Source organism: Canis aureus, chromosome 7, assembly GCF_053574225.1.
Source record: "Canis aureus isolate CA01 chromosome 7, VMU_Caureus_v.1.0, whole genome shotgun sequence".
In the NCBI taxonomy this organism is placed as follows: domain Eukaryota; kingdom Metazoa; phylum Chordata; class Mammalia; order Carnivora; family Canidae; genus Canis; species Canis aureus.
In genome coordinates this window covers 68985841-69010569 of record NC_135617.1, presented here as the reverse complement: position 1 = coordinate 69010569, position 24729 = coordinate 68985841, and the positions used below count along the sequence as shown (strand labels likewise).

The window sequence follows — 24729 nt, the reverse complement described above, 5'->3', positions numbered from 1 at the left end:
CCTGGAGTCCCGGGATCAAGTCCCACATTGGGCTCCCTGCATGGAGCTTGCTTCTCTCTCTGCCTATGTTTCTGCCTCTCTCTCTATGTCTCTCTCATGAATAAATGAATAAAATCTTTAAAAAAATTAAAAAATTTTTCCATTTGAAAGCATTCACCCCAGAAACAATGACTGCCTCTGTATAGTACAATTGGTGGCACTAAGGAGGAGAAGGCATTTTCTTTAAAGGCATTTCTTTAAAATCTCATGTACAGCTTGAATATTTTAGAACAAGCATTTAAGATTTTTATAATTGGCCAAGAAGAATGCCAAGCATTATTCCCTAGGAAATTTCTGAAAACCAAATAAGAGTGAATGAAATATTTAGAACGTTCAAGTTTCCTGAGGTCATTAAAACAAACAAAGCCACAGCAACAACATTCCTGACATCCATAAGCTGCATTATTTTCCCACACACGATCTTAGAACTGTAGGAATACACTGTAATATCACTGTTTATCAATAACACTGATTTTGCTGAGCCATACACAAATGATGTCTTCCAAAATGCAGGTTCATAAAAAACGATGCTCCTGCAGATTCAAAGGCAGGTATGTATCTTGTCCCCAGAGTAGCAGGAATGTATCAATCACATTTCAATCTAACTTGAGATGGCAAAGTTTAAAACCATACTTGTATGCTGTCTACTTTATAGAGGAGGGCAGTCAGAGACTTGGCTTATAAATCGGCCTCACACCAATTCGCCACACGACTGAAAAAAAACAAAACAAAACAAAACCCCACAGACTTCAACTTTCTCAGTTTTAAAATGAGGTTGTTCAAATAATCTCAAAATCCTCACCAGCACTGACATTCCATTGTTCTAAATTTACACAGGTGTGTGTGCCTGGAAGAGTGGTTCCTAATTCTTTTTATTTTTTATAATATATTTTTTTTAGTGGTACACACTACACTTGTTAAAATAGTACAAAAGGACATTCCGTGAAAAGTAAGCCTTCTTTCCTACATCTGACCCCAGAGGCACTTCTTATGAAGACTTCTTGAGATATCTTAGCATATATGAGTATAAATAGATACATATTATTTTTTTCTTTGTTACCTCAAATAGTAAGCCATCACATACACTGTCCTTAGTTTTTCACTTTAATCGCAGAAATCATCGTATCATTACATACCAAAGAAACTCCTTTTTTTTTTTTTTAATTTAGTTATGAGAGACACACAGAAAGAGGCAGAGACATAGGCAGAGGGAGAAGCAGACTCCCCACAGGGAGTCCCAAGACCCCAGGATCATGACCTGAGCCAAAGGCAGCCGCTCAACCACTAAGCCACCTAGGTACCCCTCCTGTTTTTTTTCTCTTAATGGCCATGCGGTAATTTTAAAAACTGCTTTATTTTAGAAAATTCCAAACATACACAAAAGTAGAGGAAAAATATAATGAATCTCCACATATTCATTACCCAGCTTTAGTAATTATTAACATTTTGCCTATCATGTTTTATTTGCCTAAACCCCATTCCCAGAGTAGCTTAAAGCAAATCCCAGACATCGATATATTTCATCACTAAATACTCCAGTTACATTATCACTAACGGATAAGGACTTTTAAAAAATATGATCATGAGGCGCCTGGATGGCTCAGTTGGTTAAACATCCAACTCATGATATCATGGTGGGGAGATCAAGCTCCGCATCATGCACCCTATCTCCTCAGGTCAGCAAAGAGTCTGCTTGAGATTTTCTCCTCTTCCCTGTCCCTTCCCCGACTCTTGCATGTGTGCATTCTGTTCTCTTTCTCTCTCTCAAATAAATCTTTAAAAAAATATATAACCACAATGTCATTATTAAACCTAGCAAATGAGTAATTGCTTATAATCATCTAATAAACAGGCCATATTCAAATTTTTCCAATCGTTTAAAAAATGTTATTTTACAACTGATTTATTTTTTTTAAGATTACTTATTTACTCATAGAGACACACACACACATACACAGAGAGAGAGAGAGAGAGAGAGAGGCAGAGAGAGAGAAGCAGGCACCATGCAGAGAGCCTGACGTGGGACTCGATCCAGGGTCTCCAGGAGCACACCCTAGGCTGCAGGCGGCGCTAAACCGCTGCGCCACTGGGGCTGCCCTCAACTGATTTATTTAGATAAAGATCCCAAAGAAGTCCAATCATTGCATTTGGTTGGTATGACTCATAAGCCTTAGTCTAAAGCAGTTCCCCCTCCTGGCCCATGGTTTTCAAACCATTTATTTGTTGTAGAAAACATTTATCTTGTAGGATTTCCCAACTTCCTGCTTTTTCTAGTGCCTTCCCTCTGTGGTAATATTCAACTTGGTCCTCTCTCTCCCACAGTTCCTGTACTCAGGTGGGAAGATCTTGAAGCCTAATCAAGTTTGTTTTTATTTTGGCAAGAAAACTTCACTGCCAGTGCCACATACTTGCTATAGCACTGCACTGTCAGACAATAAGATTTGACATCAGCTTTAATGATGAGATGAAACTGGTGTCAAGAGCTCCCATGTGATCTATCCATGACAGAGCTCACCGTCAGCCTTTCTTTGACTGGTTGTAGCATCTATTAATGATACCCATTCTATATCCATAACTGCATTAGGGAATACAAATGATAATTTTCTAATTCTATCATCCCTTTTATATTAACTGAAATTTCCACAAAGAAGAAACTTCTTCACTGACTGATTATCCTAACAGAGGAAAGGTAAGATAAATGCTTTTTTCCTCCTCCTAATTCACTAATTTTTAGAAAAATGAGAGTGTCCAAGCTACCTCCAAATATTTTGTTGTTACTCTTGTTACTGTGTTAATACTTCCTATGTTTCAATCGATTGTAGTCATTAGTTTTTTTTTTTTTTTAAGATTTTATTTATTTATTCATGACAGACACACAGAGAGGGAGAGGCAGACACAGGGAGAGGGAGAAGCAGGCTCCACGCAGGAAGCCCAGACGCGGGACTCAATCTTGGGTCTCCAGGATCCAGCCCTGGGCTGAAGGCGGCGCTAAACTGCTGAGCCACCAGGGCTGCCCTGTAGTCATTAGTTTTTTGGTTCTCCCACCTTTAACCAGCAAGAGCTAGTTCTAGCTAGTCTAGCAAGAGCTGCTTCAGGTTGGATTCCGTCTTTTTCAACTAGCACTTAATTATAACAATTTTCAAATATACAGTTAAGTTGAAAGAACCATATGGTAGCCACCCACAGGCTTACCACATATATCCTAACAGTAATGTTTTACAAATCTTGTTTATCTCACATATTTTTGACATAAGTCTTTAATCTTGTATAGCTGTCTTGCTTTTTTGTCACTGTCACATCTCAGGGTCATTGTAAGCACTGCCTGCCCCAAATCTGAATTTAGCTGGTTCTTAGTGGGAAATGATATTTAGAGGCCTCAATTTAGGTACTGGCACTGTTGTGTTGTCATTGTTTCTAAAGCCTTTCATTTTCAATGGCAGATAGGAAATATGTATTATTAGAACGAAAACAATAGGGGCACCTGGGTGGCTCAGTCGGTTAAGTGTCTGCCTTTAGCTCAGGTCATAATCCCAGGGTCTTGGGGTCGAGCCGCATGTTGGGCTCCCCACTCAGCGAGGAGTCTACTTCTCTCTCTCTCCCTCTGCCTCTCCCTTGGCTGGTGCTTTCACTCTTTTTCTCTCTCAAATAATAAATACTTTTTACAAAAAAAATGAAAATAGGATAATTGAAGAGAAAAATGAATTATGGGTTATGCTGATATTTCCATTTCAGATTTAGAGTTACTGAGCTTTTGGGGCACTTAGCTGGCTCAGATGATGGAGCATGCAACTCTTGATCAGAGGGTTGAGTTTGAACCCGTGGTGGGTGTAGAGATTACTTAAAATCTTTTAAAAAGTTTACTGAGCTTTTAACTAATTGGATTTTATGCTTACATATATTTTTTACCCTAAAAGATAACATTAATATAATTATCTGAGTTGTCCTGTAATATAATAGTTTCAAATCAATAGCACTATTAGCTATAAAACCACTAACTACAGTTCAAGGTTCTTTGTAGTTCTTCTTAGCTTAAGGATAGATCCTACTAGAGATGTTCAATCAAAACACTGTTTTAAAGTCACATGAAAGATTTACCTTCTGTACAATTATGCCACTAACTTGATACACAAATTCGTTTTTTCATTTATAGGAAATACATTTTGTTGTAACTGAATTATTATTCACACTCACTGGAACTTACAGACTGTCAGGGCACAGCTCAATGAGTCTGACTAATGCATGCACCTGATCCCATATACATTCCTATAAGGATACATGTTTCCATCTTCCCAGAAAGTTCCCTGTGACTCTTTCCTGTCAATGCCCCCAACCCAGAAACAATCGCCATTGTGATTTATACCATCATAGATTAGTTTTGCCTGTTCTGGGTCTTCATATAAATGAAATCATACATATCTCCAACTGGGGACTTTATGATATGGTTGTACCACAATTTATTTAATCACACGTCTTGACGGACATTTTGGGTATTTCCAATTTCTGCTATTAAAACAATGCTACAATAAACAGCCCTATACAAAAAAATAAATAAATAAATAAATAAATAAATAAATAAATAAACAGCCCTATACACAAATCACTTTCCAAATGTGAATATACTGATAGAATTCATAAATTCATTCCCTCATTAAACTAACAGCCATTGAATATCTACTCAGGGCCAATCACTGTCTAAGCACTGTGGAGACAGCAATAAGCATAACAAAAGCCCTGTTCTTTTGGAATGTACAATCTAATGGAAGACGACAGACAATAAACTAAAATAAAGTCAGGTGATCAGAAATACTAATAAGAAGAAAAAGACCAGGGACACCTGGGTGGCTCAGTGGTTTAGTGCCTGCCTTTGGCCCAGGGGGTGATCCTGGAGTCCCAGGATCAAGTCCCATATCAGCCTCCCTCCATGGAGCCTGCTTCTTCCTCTGCCTGTGTCTCTGCATCTCTCCCTGTGTCCCTCATGAATAAATAAATAAAATCTCAGGGATCCCTGGGTGGCGCAGTGGTTTAGCGCCTGCCTTTGGCCCAGGGCACAATCCTGGAGACCCGGGATCGAATCCCACATCGGGCTCCCGGTGCATGGAGCCTGCTTCTCCCTCTGCCTGTGTCTCTGCCTCTCTCTGTGTGTATGTGTGTGTGTGTGTGTGTGAGACTATCATAAATAAATAAAAATAAAAAATAAAATAAAATAAAATCTCAAAAAAAAAAAAAAAAGACCAAAAAAGGAAGTAGAAATTAACAGAGTACTCTTTTAGACAGAGAGGTCAGGGAAAGTCTCTCCTAAAAGGGGATGTTTGAGCGCAGATCTGACTGAAGTGAAGAAAACAAGCCTTTGGCTCTCTAGGGAAAGGTACCCTCAGAAACAAAGTTCCTGCCCTGAGGCCGCAAGGTCTAGGTAAGAAAGCCAGCATGGCTAGAGCAGAATAAGTAAGGAAAAAAGTAGGAGGAGGGGAACAGGTCATAGAGGGAATCACAAGTTAAGGAGGTAAGGACTTGGGATCGTATCCCAAGTGAAGAAGAATGCCCCTGAGGGGTTCTAAGCAAACATCTGGAACAGTTACTGGAGAATAGATTGCAAGGTTGAACAAGGGTGGGATAAAACAGGAGGATCTATGCTAGTCCAAGGAGAGAAGTGAAGATGGTTTCAGACTAAAGGGATAACAGGGAGAAAGAAGTGGTAACATTCTGACTCTTCTTCTAAAGGTAGAGCCAAGAGAAGTCTTGATATGGGCTATGAGAAAAAGAAGGAAGTCAAAGATGACTTCAGTTCCTGGACCTGAGCCAATGGACAAAATGGGAAAACAATGGGAGGAGCAGGTCTGGCAGGTAATACCGGGAGTTCAGCTTTGCGCATGTTGAGTCTGAGCTGCCTATCAAACACACAGATGGAGCTGCTGAGAAGGCAGTTGGAGAGATGAATCTGCTGTTCAACAAAGAGGTCAGAGACAGAGATTAACATCTAGCAGTGTGCAGAATTTGGGGCTGGACGAGATTATTTAGAGAGAAAATCTGGAGCACTCCTAGCTTCTGCCCTGGGGCTCTTCAATGTTTTGCAGGATTCAACAAAGGAGTCCAAGAAGGAACAAATAGTGAGTGCGAAAGAAAATCAAGCAAAAAGGCATGCAAGAAACCAAGAAAAGTGTTTGAAAGAGGAAGGAACGACCAACTGAGTTAAACACCACTAAGAGGTCAAGAAAGATGAAGACTAATAAGAATGGAGCATTTGATTTGATAACATAGAGGTCATTTGGATCAAGATAAAGGTATTTTCTTTATACAATCTAAGAACTGCTATAAAGATAAGACACATTTGTAATTTTAATAAATGCTGATACTTTGCCTCCCACAGAGGTTTTACAGGTTTATACATGCCTGCCAGTAGTGTATGAGGCTCACTGTTCCCTCACGTTCTTATCACATGTGGTATTATCCTATTTTTTGACACTGGCCGATCTCACAGGTAAAACATGGCCATCTCCTTTTAGTTTCAATTTGCATTTCTCTTATTACAAGAGAGGTGTTGCATCTTTCACATATTTGAGAGTCACTTGTATTTCCTTTGCATACCCTCTGCCAATTTTTCTATTGGGTTATTGGTTTTTTCCTCATTGATTTGGAGAAGCTCTTCACATAATATTAAGTAAATTAGCCTGGTGATTGTCAATTTGACTTTATGGTGATTTTGCCATGTAGAAGCTTTCTATTTTTCTGTAATTGTATATATATATATATATATATATATTTTTTTTTTTTGCCAGTCAGATGTGTTCCCCCTCCCAGCTTTAATGAGGTATTGTTTGTTTACTATTTATTAAAAAATAAAATTATAAATTTACAGGGTGTGACATAATGACTTGATACTCATAATATGCTGTAAAAGGATTACTGCAATAAAGTTAGTTAATACATCCATTACTTCATATAGTCACCATTTTGTGTGCCTGGTGAGAATATCCAACAATTTTTTTTTTTTTTTTTTTTTTAAGAATATCCAATTTCAAGTATGCAACACTGTATTTACTAACTACAGTCACCACTGTATACATTTGCTCTCCAGAACTACATTTTATAACTTCAAGTTCGGGTACCTGGCTGGCTCAGTCAGTAGGGCATGGGGCTCTTGCTCTCTGGGTTTGTGAATTTTGAGCCCCAAGTTGGGGATAAAAGTTACTTAAAAAAACAAAAAACAAAAACAACTTGAAGTTTATACCCTTAGATCAACATCTCCTCATTTTCCCCATCCCCCAGACTCTGGTAACCACCATTCTACCCTGTTTCTGAGTTCAACTCTTTTAGATTCTACGTATAAGTGAGATCGTTAGAGCATTTGTCTTCCTATGTTGGACTTACTTCACTTAGCGTTATGCCCTCAAGATTTACCCATAGTTGTTACAAATGGTAGGATTTTGGGCAGCCCAGGTGGCTCAGCAGTTTAGCACCACCTTCAGCCCTAGGGCCTGGCCTGATCCTGAAGACCCGGGATCAAGTCCCACGTCAGGCTCCCTGCATGGAGCCTGGTTCTCCCTCTGCCTGTGTCTCTCTGTTTGTGTCTCTCATTAATAAATAAATAAAATCTTAAAAAGGTAGGATTTCCTTCTTTTTTTAGCTGAATAATATCTGTGTGTGAGTGCAGATGCACCACATTTTCCTTATGCATTCATCCATCAACAGACACTAAGGTTGTTTCCATGTCTTGACTACTGTGAATTAATGCCACAAGGAACAAAGGGGTGCAGTTATCTGAGATACTCACTTCATTTCCTTCAGAGGCACTCAGAAATAGGACTGCTGGATCATAGGGTAGTTCAATTTTTGGAGGAACCTCCAAACTGGTCTCCATAATGGCTGTACCAATTTACATTCTCTTTGGTAAGAGCGTTTAATAGTATGTTAGTTTAGTTAGTATGTTGGTTGATAGTTTAACAGTATGTCATTGTGGGGGGTTTTGCATTTCTTTGATTACTAATGAGGCTGAGTACTTTAAAAAATGTTCTCAGGCCATCTGGGTTTCCACTTTTATCACGGGCTTGATCAAGTTTAGGGTCCATTTTTCTACTGTGTTCTTTTCTGGTTGGTAGGAGTTCTTTACAGATTTTGTTATACATTCAAATATTTTCTCCCATTCTTGAGGACTCTCTTCATTCTTTCGTATCTTTTGATGAACACAAGTTACTAACTTTGATGAATACACTTTTTTCCCCTTTATGGTTAGTATTTTCTGTTTCTTGGCTAAGAAATCCGCCCCTTCCTTGAGATCATAAAGCTCTTCTACATCAGGGGTTGGCAAACTTTTTCAATAAAAGGCCAGGTAGTAAATATTTTCAGCTCTGTGGGCTGTATATTCTTTTTTTTCTTTTCTTTTTTTTTTTGTGGGCTGTATATTCTGTTGCAACTATCAGCTCTACCATTGCAGCACAGACGCTGTGAGAGACAATACATAAATGAATGTGGCTATGATTCTTGAAAACTTTATTTACAGTGGTGCCTGGGTGGCTCAGTCAAACATCCAACTTTCGATTTTGGCTCAGGTCATGATCTCAGAGCCATGGAACTGAGTTCCATGCTGGGCTCACAAATGGGGCAGGGAGCCTGCTTAAGATCCTCTCCCTCCCAGACGAAATCAGAGAGGGAGACAAACCGTAAGAGACCCTTAACTCTAGGAAAATGGAGGGCTGTTGGCTAAAACAGGGCTAAACCGCTGAGCCACCTGGGCTGCCCTTGATGCTCTTTTAAATGATATTCTTAAAATTTCAATTTCTGTTAACTGCTAGTATACACAAAATACTGATTTCTGCATACTGATCTTATCCTTTTTCCACACTAAAATCACTTACTAGTTCTGGTAACTGGGACGCCTGGGTGGCTCAGCGACTGAGCATCTGCCTTCAGCTCAGGGCGTGATCCCAGAGTCCTGGGATCAAGTCCCACATTAGGCTCCCTGCAAAGAGCCTGCTTCTCCCTCTGCCTATGTCTCCGCCTCTCTCTCTCTCTCTAGGTCTCTCATGAATAAATAAAATCTTCAAAAAAAAAAAAAAATAGTTCTGGTAACTTTTTGATAGATTCCTTAGGATTTTCTACATAGATGATCAAGTAAGCTGCAAAAAAAAAGACAGTTTTACTTCTTCCTCTCATATCATTCATTATTTTTGCCTTACTGTACTAGACAGGACTTTCAGAACAGTGATTAACAGAAGTGGTAAGAACAGACATCCTTGTCTGGTTCACCATCTTAAGGAGAATGTATGTATTTTTTTCAATACTAAAGTATACAGCGCCTGGGCAGCTCAGTTGGTTGTGTCTGACTCTTGATTTTGGCTTAAGTTGTGATCTCACGGTCATGAGACTGAGTCCCAAGTTAGGCTCCGTGCTCAGGGCAGTCTGCTTGGGATTCTCTCTTTCCCTCTCTACCTCTCTCCACCTCTGCTCCTCCCCTGGCTCATATTCTTAAAAATAAATAAAATATTAAATATATAGATATAGTAAAGCATAATGGTAGTTGTTTTGAGTAGCTATTATCATGTTGAGGAAGTTCCTACCTTTTCCTAGTTTGCTGAGGCTTTTTATCATAAATGGATATTGAATTTTGTCTAAGACTTTTTCTAAATCTGCTGATATTGATATGGTTTTTCTTTTTTTTAGTCTGTTAATGTAGTGGATTTCACTGATTGATTTTTCTTTTCTTTTTTTTAGATTTTATTTATTTATTAATGAGAGACAGAGACAGAGAGACAGAGACAGAGAGAGAGAGACAGAGACAGAGACAGAGACAGAGAGAGGCAGAGGCAGAGGGAGAAGCAGGCTCCACGCAGGGAACCCGACGTGGGACTTGATCCCGGGACTCCAGGATCACGCCCCAGGCTGAAGGCAGATGCTCAACCGCTGAGCCACCCAGGCATTCCCACTGATTGATTTTTCAAATGTTAAATCAGCCTTGCATTTCTGGAATTCATGTGGTTAGATTGTCATCATCTATTACTCTTTTTGTATATTGGTGGACTCAAGTTGCTAAGATGTAGTTAAATAAATACAAATGGGACTCAGGAGTTAACTTGAAGAGACTCCTACTAGTCAAAAATCAATATGATGAACTCATGGATTGAACCATAGGTGATGTACTCATTAATTTGGGGAATAATGCTACACTAAGGGGAAAACCTACCTTTCCTGTATGAACTTTTTACTGTATGATTATGATATTGTGGATGGGGTTCTAAAAGAGTTCTATTTCAGAAGTATTTACTAGGGGCACCTGGGTGGCTCAGTGGTTGAGTGTCTGCCTTTGGCTCAGGTCATGATCCCGGGGTCCTGCAGGGAGCCTGCTTCTTCCTCTGCCTCTCTCTGTGTGTCTCTCATGAATAAATAAAATCTTAAAAAAAAAGTACCTACTAAAAATTTATGGACAAAATTATATGATGTTTAAGATTTGATCAGATAACAGAGGAGGAGAGAAGTGGTTAGGAATACACATGAAGCAAAACCAGCTATGAGTTGCTAACAGCTGAAACTGACAGAGAGATACGTATGGGTTCATTATACTATCTAGTGTACATTTGTACAGATTTGAAATTTTCTTTTTTTTTTGAAGATTTATTTTTGAGAGAGAGTGAACACACATACATGAGCACACATGGGTGGGCACATGAGAGGCAGAGAAAAAGAGGGAGAAGGAGAGAAGCAGATACCCCACTGAATTCAGAGCCCCACTCAGGGCTGGATCTCACTACCCTGAAATTAGGGGAAATTAAGAGTCAAGATTTGAAATTTTCAGTAACATTCTTTTAATGTCTTGGTTATTCTTAGCCATATACTTCCATATATATTTGGGAATTAAATGGCATAATTAGAAGGTCCTGCTCCAGTCCAAGACTGTAACAAAACGACCTTATGTCTTCTTACAGAAATTTATGGTTTTAGTTTCTTATTTATATTTCCTATTTACAATGGAAGCTATTCCGCTATAAACATAAAAATCCAACTTTATATTTTTTAGATGACTTGCCAATTTATTTCTGGACTACCTATTCTGTTGCATTGATTCATTTGCCTACTCCTGATCCAATTTCCAAGCATTCTATATTACGTAACATAGCTTTGCAACATGGTTTAATTGGACTAGATATCACCACTACCACCCTTCATTCTTCTGTTTCCAAATTTTACTGGCTATTCTTCCATGTTTATTTATCGATTTGACCCTCAGAAATTGCTTGAGCTGTTTAAATAAGACATTTCTAATTTCTACAAGAAACAAGTTTAATTTGTAGATTAACTTAGCAAGAACTGACATCTTGTGATGCTGAACCTTCCTACCTAGGAAAACGGTACATTTTTCCATCCTCTCAGTGACATTTTAGAAGTTTTCTTTGCACACATCTTACCTATTTCTTCAGTTTATTATTTTTTGTCACTGTTATAATGGGCTCCTAACTATTCTGCTGCTTATTATTTCAAAGAAATCACACCAAAATTTTCCAGATTACTATTAAAATAATATTAAATCCACACATAAGCACATCAAATGATTAAAAGGAAATTAATAAAAAATATAAAATAAAAGGAAATTATTTTTAGTAAAAAAAGCAATTTTTAACTTTACACCAATGTATTATTATTATTATTATTTTTTTTTTTTTACACCAATGTATTATAAACCTAATGGTTTACACCATGGCTACAGCCTGCCCAGTTATAGCCACGAGCAGATGTACCGGAAAGCCACACTTTATGGTAGTGTCAGATGAGCAGTAAGTAGGGGGCAGGCAGGTCACAAATAACTATTCTTTTGCAACTCTGACCGCATATGTGTGAACTCCAGCTTATCATTCTTATGAAAATGAAAACACAAAAGAGGTCAAACATATAAGGTGCTCCAAGAATAAACCAAATATTTAACTATATACGAGAAAATTAAGATGAAAAGATTTTATGTCATTTCAAATACTATTATTTCACAAATTTCTGTTTCTAACATAATCAAGCTGTTGAACTATTTTATTCTACCACAAATTATACTTCATTTACTCTATTTAGGAAGATGGAGAGTGTCACTAGAAATCAGAAAAAAATGGGTAGCAACTGCTTTAAAATTGTGCTATCCCTGTCAAATAAATAAAACCTTTAAAAAGTTAATATAAATGAATCTTCTATAATCAAACATCTATTATAGGAATCATAAGAAACTGCTAAGACTGGTTGACTGCAAGGAAGGAAACTGGGTAACTGGGAGGACAAGTATGGGAAGGGGAATTTTCACTGAATCCCAACTGTACCTTTTGAATTTTATTTTTTTAAAGATTTTGTTTATTTGAGGGGAGAAAGAGAGAGAGAGAGAGAGAGAGAGAGAATGCATGTGCGTGTACAAGCAGGGGAAGGGGCAGAGGGAGAAGCAGATTCTCAGGCTGAGCAGGGACCTGGATGTAAGGCTCCACCCCAGGACCCTGGGATCATGACCTGAGCTGAAGGCAGACACTTAACCAACTGAGCCACCCAGGCACCCTGCACCTTTTGAATTTTAAATCATATAAAAAGAGACGCCTGGGTGGTTCAGTGGTTGAGCGTCTGCCTTTTGCTTGGGGCACGATCCTGGAGTCCCAGGATCGAGTCCCACATCGGGCTCCCTGCATGGAGCCTGCTTCTCCTTCTGCCTATGTCTCTGCCTCTCTCTGTGTCTGTCATGAATAAATAAATAAATAAATGAAATCTTAAAAAAAAAAAATAAACCAAACACATTCAAAGATACTGCCACTATAACATTCAAATTCCCTATACATGAGAATTACTCTATAAATACATCTTAAAATGTAATGTCAGGAAAAGTCTATTTCTAGACTAATTTATATTTGTTCTTTGTCAGTCTCTAAAAAGCCATTAGTCCTATCACATTTTCCTTTCTTTTTAGCTAACCCATAAGGGATCTAGATTTAGTGGATGACTGCCCATTCTGGGAATATCTCTTCTATTGATCTTTTTAAATTTTTTACCTGTTCTGTTTCATATATTTTTTAAAAGATTTATTTATTTGTTTGTTTGAGAGAGAACGAGACAGAGAGAAGGAACACACGTGCGAGCAAGGGGAGGGGCCAAAGAAAGGGGAGAAAGAAAATCTCAAGTGGACTCCACAAAGAGCACGGAGCCCAATGCAGGGCTTGATCCCATAACCCCAAGGTCATGACCTGAGCCAAAATCAAGAGCTGGATGCTTAACTGACTGAGGCACTCAGGAGCCCCTGTTTCATATATTTTTAATGCAAACTCTCATAAATTATTTTCTTAAAATAAAGAAACCCAAAATTATATTCTTGACATTCCTTTATTCAGCCATTAGGAGACCAAACTAAAAATTACTCTGTCCTACCCTGAGAAAAGCATTATTCCTGAACAATTAATTTGGCCACATTTTTGTAATTCCTCTAAAACTTTTACTTTAACAATGTGATCCTAAATTTGTCTCTCAATTGTACTTCAAAGCATCTGGAGAATGAAATATCCTCACAACACCCACCTGATGAAGTATGTAGAAAACAAAGCCTTTTTATCCATGAAATCATAATGAATTATAAGTTGCCATTTAATAACAGAACATTCTATAAGAAAAACATTTAAGAGAATACTTTTTAAAACTAGTTTTTTTGGGGCACCTGGGTGGCTCTGTCTGTTAGGCATCTGCCTTCGGCTTGGGTCATCTCAGGATCCTGGGATCAAGCCCTACATCGGGCTCCCTGTTCAATGAGGAGTCTGCTTCTCCCTCTCCCTCTGCCACTCCCCCTGCTTGTGCTTTCTCACTGTCAAATAAATAAAATCTTAAAAAAAAAGGATGAATAGTTGCTAAAGGTTGGGGGCAGGGAAGGATGAAACAGAGAACAGAGGATTTTTAGGGCAGTAAAACTATTCTGTATGACACTCCAATGGTGATATATGTTATTATACATATATCAAAATCCACAGAATATACAACACCAAGAGCGAACACTCATATAAAGTATGGATTTGGGGTGATAATGATGTGGCAAGGTAGGATCAGTGCCTTGTACCACTGTACCACTGTACCATTGAGTGGTACCAATGTACCACTCTGGTGGGGGATGCTGACAATGGGGTAGGTTTTAAGTGTGTGGGTGCAGAGGGCATACAGGCACTTTCTGTACTTATCACTCGATTTTGTTGTGAACCTAAAACTGCTCTGGTAAACAAAGTCTATTTAAAAAAGCTTTCAAATATTTTTTAAAGGTACTAGTATATTTTAAAACACAATTGCTGGACTACTTTAAAGGAACGGTAAAGGTTCAATCTAAGCTTACAGAATTATTAGTATAGCAATTTAAAATGTCTTAAATATATTCATATTTATTTATTTGCTGTGCTTTTAATATAATCTAACTTAATTCTCATAATAATCCTAGGAATTAAGATGTTGTTAGTGGATGCACTTCTATTTTAGCACTTCTATTTTACACTTGAAGAAACTGGTTTAAGAAGAGTAACTCAGACCTGAACTACAGACCTGACTCTAACACCATGTTCTTTCCACCACACGGACTCTGGTTGAATGCTATTGCACTACCCACCATGAGCTAACACTCATAATGAGAATCCTGGGAGTCTGTGTCTGTAGAAAGAGCAAATTACACTTGGAACTTTGGTTCCATAGCACATGGTCTCAATTTGCAAAACATCCTCAGTATATCATAATGATTAATCACGATACTCAAAAAATACCAGTACAAGTGTCCTCTTGCTCTCCACTTTTCTGAGTAACCAAAAGCTGACATGTTCATAGCTGGTTTATGAGCTATGCGGCTGCATTACATGTTAACAGCCAGACCAAGACTCATTCTGTTCTAAGCCAGTGGAGCCTGGGAGTCCTCCAGATCCACAGACTCACCTTAACAAGGATAAAGGGTTATCTGGGTTCCTTTGCAAGCTAACAAGTACTGACATTTCATCACTTCCACTAGAGGAAGGGAGCTACCGAAGACAGATCAGCCAAAATTGCAAATAACCAGAAAAAGGAAAACACAAAGAGCAGACTGAACTCCTTATCCACCCTCAGCCCCAAAAAATAACTCAGTTTTTATCCTTGCCCATTAAGAGGAGTGAGGGAAGCAGGCTTGTCATTTAAGGGTAAGAAGCAAACTCAGCAGTCGTGGGAGATTAGGGAGTCTTGGCAGTGAGAAAAGATGGCCCAAAATAGATGTATTAAACATGGCAAGGTGAGAGTTCTGATCAGCACATATTTTTAGTAATTGCACATTTACAACATTCACATGTCCAGTTCAAAATTAGTTTAGCTAGCAGTCTTCTAAAATGCCAGAAAAATTATTCCTACCCCCACAATCATCTTCACAATGGAAATAACTACAAGACCAAAGCCCAACACTGGGGCACCTGGGTGGCTCAATTTGGTTAAGTGACTTGCCTTTGGCTTTGATCATGATCCCAGGATCCTGGGACAGAGCTCTGCATTGGGCTCCCTACTCATGGGGAGTCTGCTTCTCCCTCTCCCGCTCTGCCATTCCCCCAGCTTGTGCTCTCTCTCAAAAAAAATAAATAAAATCTTAAAAACAAAACAAAACAGAAACACAACACTGATTCTGCCATTGCCCTGTGACCTTGTAAAGCCACCCTGACAGGTACAGCATTCACTCCCACCATTCCTCTTCACTTACCCTACACCCCTGCCTCCAGTCCAACGGAACTTACTCTATGCTCCACATCTGATTTGTGGGTGGGCATGATGGGGGGCAGCCAAAGGAAAGCAGGAAGGAAAGGAAAAGAAATGTGGCAGAGACTTCTAGGTGTCAGCCACCTAGAACAGGCATCTGTTCCTGGCTTCATCCTCGGGAGGCTGAACAAGGAAGCTATTTGCTAACTAACCAGATTGAGTCAAGCTCTCAAGTAAGACCCGACTTGACCATACATTGTCTTAGGTCACACATTTCTCAGCTGGTATTTTCTGTCGCTGTCAAATTATTATATCACAATGGCTGTTTTTATCTACCTCTGCTGGACATCAAGAAACAACAGACATATTTTAGAAGATTTTAAAAAGTCAGAAAAGAAGACTGACATAGGAAACAGAAACAGTTTGTAAGTTGCCCTTACTGTCATTGCAAATACAACTCTATTTAAATGCTCTCATTTAAAAAGCTCAGTCTCTGTTCTTTAGCACTGAAAAAACTCCTGTGTTATTTCCAATAGCAGCTCAACCTGTGCATCTCTTCTATAGAAGCTTAAAACAAAAACAAAAACAAGTATTTGTTTGAATAGGGAAGGAAATCAACAAAAAGGCAATCTACTGAGGAGATATTGATATGTCCAATAAGGGGTTAATATTCAAAATATATAAAGAATTTATAGAATTCAACACCAAATAATCCAAGGAAAAAATGGGCAGAGGGCTTGAAGAGACATTTTTCCAAAGTATATCCAGATGGCCAACAGACACATGAAAAGATACTCAACATCACCCAACATCAGGAAAATGCAAATCAAAACCACAAAGAGATTAGCACCTCACACCTGTCAGAAAGGCTAAAATAAATAACACAGGAAACAAGTGTTGGCAAGGATGTGGAGAAAAAGGAACCCGTGTGCACTGTTGGTGGGAATGTAAGCTGGTACAGCCACTATGGAAAAAGAGTATGGAGGCTCCTAAAAAATTAAAAATAGAATTATCATATGATCCAGAATTTCCACTACCAGGTATTTACCGAAAGAAAATGAAAACATTAATTTGAAAAGGTATCTGCACCCCTATGTTTAGTGTGGCATTATGAATGGATAAAGAAGACCTGGTGTGTGTGTTATGTATACACACGATGGATGTTACTCAGCCATAAAAATGAATGAAATCTTGCCATTTACAACATGGATGGATCTAGAGGGTATAATACCAAGAGGAGTAAGTCAGAGAAAGACAAATACTATATGATTTCATTCGCATATGGAATTTAACAATCAATACAAATGAACAAAGGAAAAAAGACAAAAGAACAGACTCTGAAATACAGAGAACTGATGGTTACCAGGGGGGGCGGTGGGTGGATAAAATACACAAAGGAAATTAAGAGTACACCTATTATGATGAGCACTGAGTAATGTAGAGAATTGTTGAATCAATATACTGCACACCTGAAACTAATGTAACACTATATAAATTACACTTGAATATAAAAATTGTTAAATAATAAAAAATCAGTACATTGTATTTTAAAATACTTGTGTTTTTACTAATAATTTTTTTTTAAGATTAGGCAGAGACACAGGCAGAGGGAGAAGGGCTCCATGCAGGGAGCCCGATGTGGGACTTGATCCCGGGACTCCAGGATCATGCCCTGGGCCAAAGGCAGGCGCTGAACCACTGGGCCACCCAGGGACCCCCAATTTATTATTTTTTTTAAAGATTTTATTTACTTATTCATGAGAGACACAGAGAGAGAGGCAGAGACATAGGCAGAAGGAGAAGCAGGCTCCCTGCAGGGAGCCCAACGTGGGACTCGATCCTGGGACTCCAGGATCACGCCCTGGGCCTAAGGCAGACTCTCAACTGCTGAGCCACTCAGGCGTCCCTGTTTTTACTAATAATTTCTAAATGAACTGCTAAGAACAGTTTCTAAATAACAGAAATCATTATATAAATTCTATCCATCCTTTAAGATTCAACACAAGTGTCACAACCAATAATAGTGTCACAAGTGTCACAACCAACATTCATTTGAATACAGAAGACAGAAGGAGCACTAGCATAAAAATGTAACTTTCTAAGGCAGATAAGTCTGCAACATTCTTTCACAACAATTTCTTATCAGATGTGCAAGTTGCACTCAATTGATCAAAATCATTATATATAACTGGGCTAGGTTCTCACACTTCAAAAGCTAACAGCAAAAGAAGACAGAATGATAAATAGTCCATCTGGACTTTTTCTTAGTGGGAATTAAGGGTTATTCATACTTTCATGTTACTGAAAGATACTTGCAAAAGGCATCCTGAAATCTCTTTTCTCTCATCATTTAGAAATAAAATTATTGGGCAGCCCCGGTGGCTCAGCGATTTAGCGCTGTGTTCGGCCCAGAGCATGATCCTGGAGTCCCGGGATCGAGTCCCACATTGGGCTCCCTGCATGGAGCCTGCTTCTCCCCCTGCCTGTGTCTCTGCCTCTCTCCCTGTCTCTCATTTATAAATATAATCTTAAAAAAAAAAAAAAGAAATAAAATTATTCTAAAAATATAAAATAAACCAGTAGCTTTTGAAAAATCAAAGGTAAAAACTCCAGACATCACATCATATAAGCAACTTTTGTCTATTTTGTAAACCATAATGCACAATTACATCTCAGTGTACATTTCAATATGCATTAGGTACCAAATAATTTATTTGTTGAGAAATCACACTATTCATAATGATTAAACTAAACAATGTGAATTATCTAGCAAATGAAGACAGAAATATATTTATATATTAGCATTCATTTATTCATTCAAAAACTATCTCTTGAGAATGTGCACACATTGGGCTCTTGTCTAGGCACAAGAGCTACACTGATGAACCCAACAGGAGACTGCAGCTCTGGAGTCACTGTTAAGGCAGGGAGTCACAAAACACGTAAACAAGGTGATTTCAGTGATAAGCGTCATAAAGAAAAAGAGCATGATGTGACAGTGTGTGACTTGGAGAGGTACATGAAAGAGACCCAGGCAAGACCTCTCAGAAAAACCAAGAGACTGATATAAAGAGATTCATCTTTTACTTAAAATTATTTATTCATCACATCCCACCTCAGCATGGTGAAAAGATTTTTAAAAATTCCTACAAAAAAAACAAAAACAGGGATCCCTGGGTGGCGCAGCGGTTTGGCGCCTGCCTTTGGCCCGGGGCGTGATCCTGGAGACCCGGGATCGAATCCCACGTCGGGCTCCCGGTGCATGGAGCCTGCTTCTCCCTCTGCCTGTGTCTCTGCCTCTCTGTCTCTCTCTGTGTGACTATCATGAATAAATAAATAAAATCTTAAAAAAAAAAACAAAAAACAAAAAAAGAATTCCTACAGAGGTTTACAGCTAGCCATGACTTGAACAGGTGTCCAAATGGTCTTCTCAGGAACCTCACAGAGTTACTGAGCAGCTAGCTGGTGCAACTCCAAAGTGGGGAGACTAACCCCATCCTCTTCTTGGAAAGACTAACACAGGCACCTGTGTTAAAATACATACTATTCAGAATCTTGGAGACAAAAAAAAAAAAAAAGATTCTTGGAGACAAATCTGAGATTCCCTAGAGGCAGTTTATCATAAATTAATTACCTGCATAAGGGCCTGAAACATATTATTTAGAAAGTGTTACATTTTTTGGTCTGGTTTATTTTTAAGAATTGGCGACTCCTGAAAAAAATAGTGCAAATATTACTCAAAATCCAAGTAGAAAAAAAAAATCCAAGTGGATTATTTATGGACTATTTCTAATAGTTTGTATCTGCCCTGGTAGATAAAGTTGGTTTTGCTGCCTTCTTAGCACCAATCCACAAAGCATTTCCAGGATGTCCTTTGAACCCAAATATGACCATATCCTTTGCTCCAGAGAACTATTAAAAGAGCACCTGGGTGGCTCAGATGGTTAAGCATCTGCCTTCGGCTCAGGTCTCCTGGGATGAAGCTCCACACTGGGTTCCCTGCTCAGGAGTGAGCTTGCCTCTCCCTCTCCTTCTGCCTCTGCCTCTCCCCCCTGCTTGTGCTTGCTCTATAAATGAATGAATGAATGAATGAATGAATGAATGAATGAATGAATGAATTACACTTTAAAAAATTTTATTTATCCAATTGAGAGAGAGAGAGAGAGAGAGAGCACACATGCTCTCGAGTATAAGCAGGGGGAGGGGCAGAGGCAGAGGCAGAAGCAGGTTCACCACCAAGCTGGGAGCCCGACATGGGGCCAGATTCCAGGACCCGGGGATCATGACGTGGGCCAAAGGCAGGCGCTGAACCATCTGAGCCACTCAGGTGCCCAATAAATAAAATCTTACAAAAAAAAAAAAAAAAGAGTGCACAGCTCAAATTCATCTTAGCTCTTTGGCCTCAGTATGAAAGGTCAAACTGCCATGTCATCTGGAGAAAGAGCATTGGAGGTTTGAGGAGGGGATAAGATGGCAAAACTAGGTGCCTGCTTTCTTCCTGTACTTGGTCTTCACACTGCAGTGCCACCAACCATCCTTTAAGTTCAGGATCTTTCATCCATCCCAAGTTCAAGTCAGCAACCAAGGGGTTACCAGGGCCACCTTCTCCCTCTCCTTTATCCCTTATATCCAACCTCCTACCAAATCCAAATCCAGAGGATCTTCCCATTGACATTTTTGAAATCTGTCCACTCTTCTCAGCTCCACAACAGCTAATTTGATTCAAGGTATTTACATGACAGGACCACTACAGTAAACTGTCTACCTGTCTACCAGTCTGCCTGTGCTCTTCCCCCTCTAATTTCTTCCCACCCCACAGCCTGAATTATCTTTCAAAACAAAAATCTGGTCCAGTTTTTGACTCACTCCTGCTTTTATTAAAACTCTTCAAATGTGGGGATCCCTGGATGGCTCAGTGGTTTGCCACCTGCCTTCAGCCTGGGGCGTAATCCGGGAGTCCCGGGATCAAGTCCAGCATCGGGCTCTCTGCATGGAGTCTGCTTCTCCCTCTGCTGTGTCTCTGCTTCTCTCTCTCTCTGTATACCTCTCATGGATAAATAAATAAAATATTTAAAACAAAACAAAACAAAAAAAACCTCTTCTAATGCCTCCCATTACTTTAAGAATCACAACTTTTATCAGGTGAAAATATAAATTAAACAAGATTGGTCAAGTACTGATTAAAGCTAGATAACTACACTAAGTAGTGTATATTTGTCACTCTTCTGTGTATGTTCATAATTTTCCACAGTAAAAAAGTTAAAAAGTAAATATCCACCAAGAAGCAAATAAACAAAGACCCAATGCCAAAGACCAAGGCTAACAAGGACCTCTACGGTCTGGCCCCACTGACTTCACTTCATGCTTGTACTCTGCACCTCTGTACCATTGGCCTACTTTCAATTCTTTAAACACTCCACTCCCTCTTGATACAGTGTTTGCACAGTTGTTCCCTCAATCTGAAATGCCCTGCCCAATGCCTAGTTAACTCTTACTCATTCTTTAGAGATCAGGGCAGCCCTCCCTAGTTAACTCTTACTCATTCTTTAGAGATCAGGGCAGCCTGCCCACCATGTCCATATCAAGGTTTTCTGTCAAATGGGTTCACTTGACTAATGATGTTCTTTTCCTAGACAATGCCACTTCAGTTTGTGATCAAACGTTTCTGAGTGTGATTAACTCTAAAGTTCAAAGAGCAGAGTCCATATTTTTGCTTATCGTTGAATACCAAGCATCTAGTACAGGACTTGGCAGACAGAACAGCCAATGCTTTAGCGGTAGTTGGTGAATGATCTATTTTACCACCTAAGACTATCAAGGGAACTGCTTTCAAACTTCCTATAACAAAACACATTCTAAAGTTTTTAAAAATCATTTGCTATTTTGGTCTCAGTTTCCCTCAAGTGGCAACAGAGAAATCACTCTGATTTATTCCCTTTGCAGAGTCTTTCCTTTGAGATATTGGAGTCCTTAACATTCCTGTGATGGAAGTATCATGATTACCCACCAAAAATAACCACATAAATCAACAGCCTGGTCTCTTTTTCACTCTTCTGTATAGTTGCTTGTCCTCCCTCCCCAAAATCAAGATCAAAGGACTGGAGGATAAATTCCCTCTCAGACCCCAGGAACTTCCCTTCATGTCCTGCTCCAGATGGCTGACAAGCATATTTCTATTAGGAATGCTTCAGCAGAGGCCCCAGGACTTCACTCCATTCTGCTTCCCTTGTGATCACCACTAACATTCCTTCTGCAATATAATCCAACCATCATCACAGTGTCATTTCATTTGCACTCTGTGGTAAACTGACATTAAATGATATGGTTTATGTTTTTATTTTATTAAAACTTCTGGGTGATAGGCAGAAAGCAGAATAAACTAGAAATTAAATCAGATTTAAATAATTCTATTAGAACATGTTAACATTTAATGTAACAATTCATATAATTAGACAGTGACATCTTGAACATTAATTTCAATACTTCTTAGAACTACAGTGCTATTAGGACCCTAAGAAATAAATGGCCAAGAGACTAAATTATCAAAAATATTTTTATTTTTTATTTTTTTAAAGATTTTATTTATTTATTCATGAGAGACACAGAGAGAGAGAGAGAGAGAGGCAGAGACTCAGGCAGAAGGAGAAGCAGGCTCCATGCAGGGAGCCTGACGTGGGACTCGATCCCGGATCTCCAGGATCACGCCCTGGGCTGAAGGCGGCGCTAAACCGCTGAGCCACCAGGGCTGCCCTCAAAAATCTTTAACAAAAAAAAAAAAAAGATTTTATGTATTTATTCATGAGAGACACAGAGAGAAAGGCAGAGACACAGGCAGAGGGAGACATAGCCAGATTGAGAGGGACTCAATCACAAGACCTAGGGACCACGCCCTGTGCTGAAGGCAGACACTCAACCACTGAGCCACCCAGGTGCCCCATCAAAGTATCTTTTAAACAAAAATTCCATGAAGCATGTAGAACAGACTTCACCAATTAACTCAGACAACGTTAATCCAAATTTATAACTGAGGAGCTGATTACAAATTTAACTTTTATTCACATGACCTGCTAAGTAAATCAACAGTAAGGTCCAAATAAATTTAAACACCCTTAAGCACTTGTTCATATGAAAATAATCCATGTTAACTACTAATCATTCTTGCCAATTGCAGCTAGATAGTGAGGGCCTTCATTCACTAGGAATACTCAAATGCTATGTATCTATCTATGCATCAAGAAAGCTCCATAACACAGGTACATCTCCAAGGTATCAAGGGTGTGGTTTCCAGACCATGAAATAAAGCAAATGTTTCCATAAAATGAGTCAAATGAGTTTTTTGGTTTCCCAATGTATATAAAAGCTATGTTTTAGGGGTACCTAGGTGGCTCAGTTGGTTATGTCGACTCTTGATTTCGGCTCAGTTCACAATCTCAGGGTTGTGAGATCAAGCCCTGTACTGGGCTCTGTAGTCAACAGGGAGTCTGCTTTTCTCCCTCTCTCTCTCCCTCTACCCCTCCCCTGCTTGCCTCTCCCCCACTTCTCTCTAAAATAAATCTATAAATCTTAAAAAAAAAAAAAAAAAAAGTAGGCTCCATGTCCAATGTGGGGCTTGAACTCACGACCCTGAGATCAAGAGTTGCACACTCCTGGGCCAGCCAGGCACCCTGTGTATAGATTTTTTGATCAGTCTTCTACTTCTTTATCTTTCAGCTTATTGCCTACAAGTGGAATTAGGTGGACAGCTTTGAGATCTTCCATACTCTCAATGAAAAGCTTTGCCTGTACACATAATTCTTCCGGGTAAGTCTCAGCTAGCAATCTTCAGGATTATTGTCAGTCCACAATATAGTGTTAATTCTGTACTATGGGCTGTCATCTTCCTATACACAACCAAGGCAATCATCATTCTCAAGAAACTCCTGAACCATTAATCCAGGATGCAAAAGAAACATGTTAAGGGCACTGAAACTCAGACCTATAGCAATGTTAAGAGTTGTGGCAGGCAGGGAAAAAAACACGACAGCTGATCAGCCTGACCACTTCAGAAGGACTATGCTACCAATAAGAGATGACTCCACAAATCCTGGACTCAGTCACATAGCAACAAAGTCTATCCACATTAAGAGTGAGAAAATGGCTACTCACCTATGTATTGTCTTTTCAAACTTACATACAAGACGACACCAGTTTACAGCATCATTTGAAAATACAAAAAAAATGACGATATACATATGCCACGCTAAGGATCAAGAACAAAGAAAGAATTACAAAAACATTAATGATGTATGGTTGGTTTTTGTTTTGTTGCTTCTCCTAAAGTTAACTGTTTAAAAGCTTCAATTATATACTTTAATAATGAAAATGAATCTAGGTTTCACACAAAAGAGTAACTATTAAGCAATATACTTTCAAATGTATAATAAATCACTCTGATTAGGCAAAGTCCTTAAGAGTTCTAGGAATGGACGACTTGAAAAAATGTGATTTGTTTTTTTGGATTTGTTTTCTTCCTTCACTAGAAAGCAACTGGCCATTGGTTTCATAGATCTGTATTGTGTATCAAAGTTCAAAACACATTTTACATAACCAATGGATGTTATTTCACTAGTGTTGTTAGCATATAAAATAGATTTGATGTAATCAACTGGTTTTGTCCTTTTGCTTTCCCAATATTAAGTTTTTCTAACATCTTTGTATATTATTTACAAGAACTGTGAAGTATAATATAACCATTAAAACAAGGATAATTCTAAGGCAACCTGACTGCAAAAGCTAATCCTTTGAGTACAAATAAAATATCATACACTAATCAGGCAGTACTTTAAAAATATTCCTTGATAAGAAAGGTAACACATTAGAAACTTAAAGAAATGTAAATATATCTTATTTAGTGAGACTATGGAACCAAAATGGAAGCTCTGTAACACTTAATCCTAGAATTCACTTGAGATAATCAGATGTGAAATTCACACTTAGCCTATTTCTTGTTATACCCCAGAGGGTCCTTTTATGGCT

At 38.8% G+C, this 24729-nt stretch overlaps 1 protein-coding gene and 1 long non-coding RNA gene across 4 annotated transcripts in view; one reads left to right on the top strand and one right to left on the bottom strand.

Moving 5' to 3' along the window:
* NUDT3 (nudix hydrolase 3) overlaps positions 1-24729 on the bottom strand; it is a 127432-nt gene that overhangs the window by 76874 nt on the left and 25829 nt on the right. The window contains exon 1 of one of the 3 annotated variants that reach the window (XM_077904373.1): positions 15753-15800. The exons of the other annotated variants lie outside the window; for them this stretch is intronic. Coding sequence (XP_077760499.1) covers positions 15753-15785 — 33 coding nt within the window. The 5' untranslated portion in view covers positions 15786-15800. Of the gene's footprint in view, positions 1-15752; positions 15801-24729 lie in introns of those variants that run through there. 3 annotated transcript variants of the gene reach the window in all.
* On the top strand, positions 5633-23987 carry LOC144317663 (uncharacterized). Its single transcript, XR_013383668.1, has 2 exons — positions 5633-6317; positions 23425-23987. It is a non-coding gene; the product is annotated as an uncharacterized LOC144317663 (long non-coding RNA).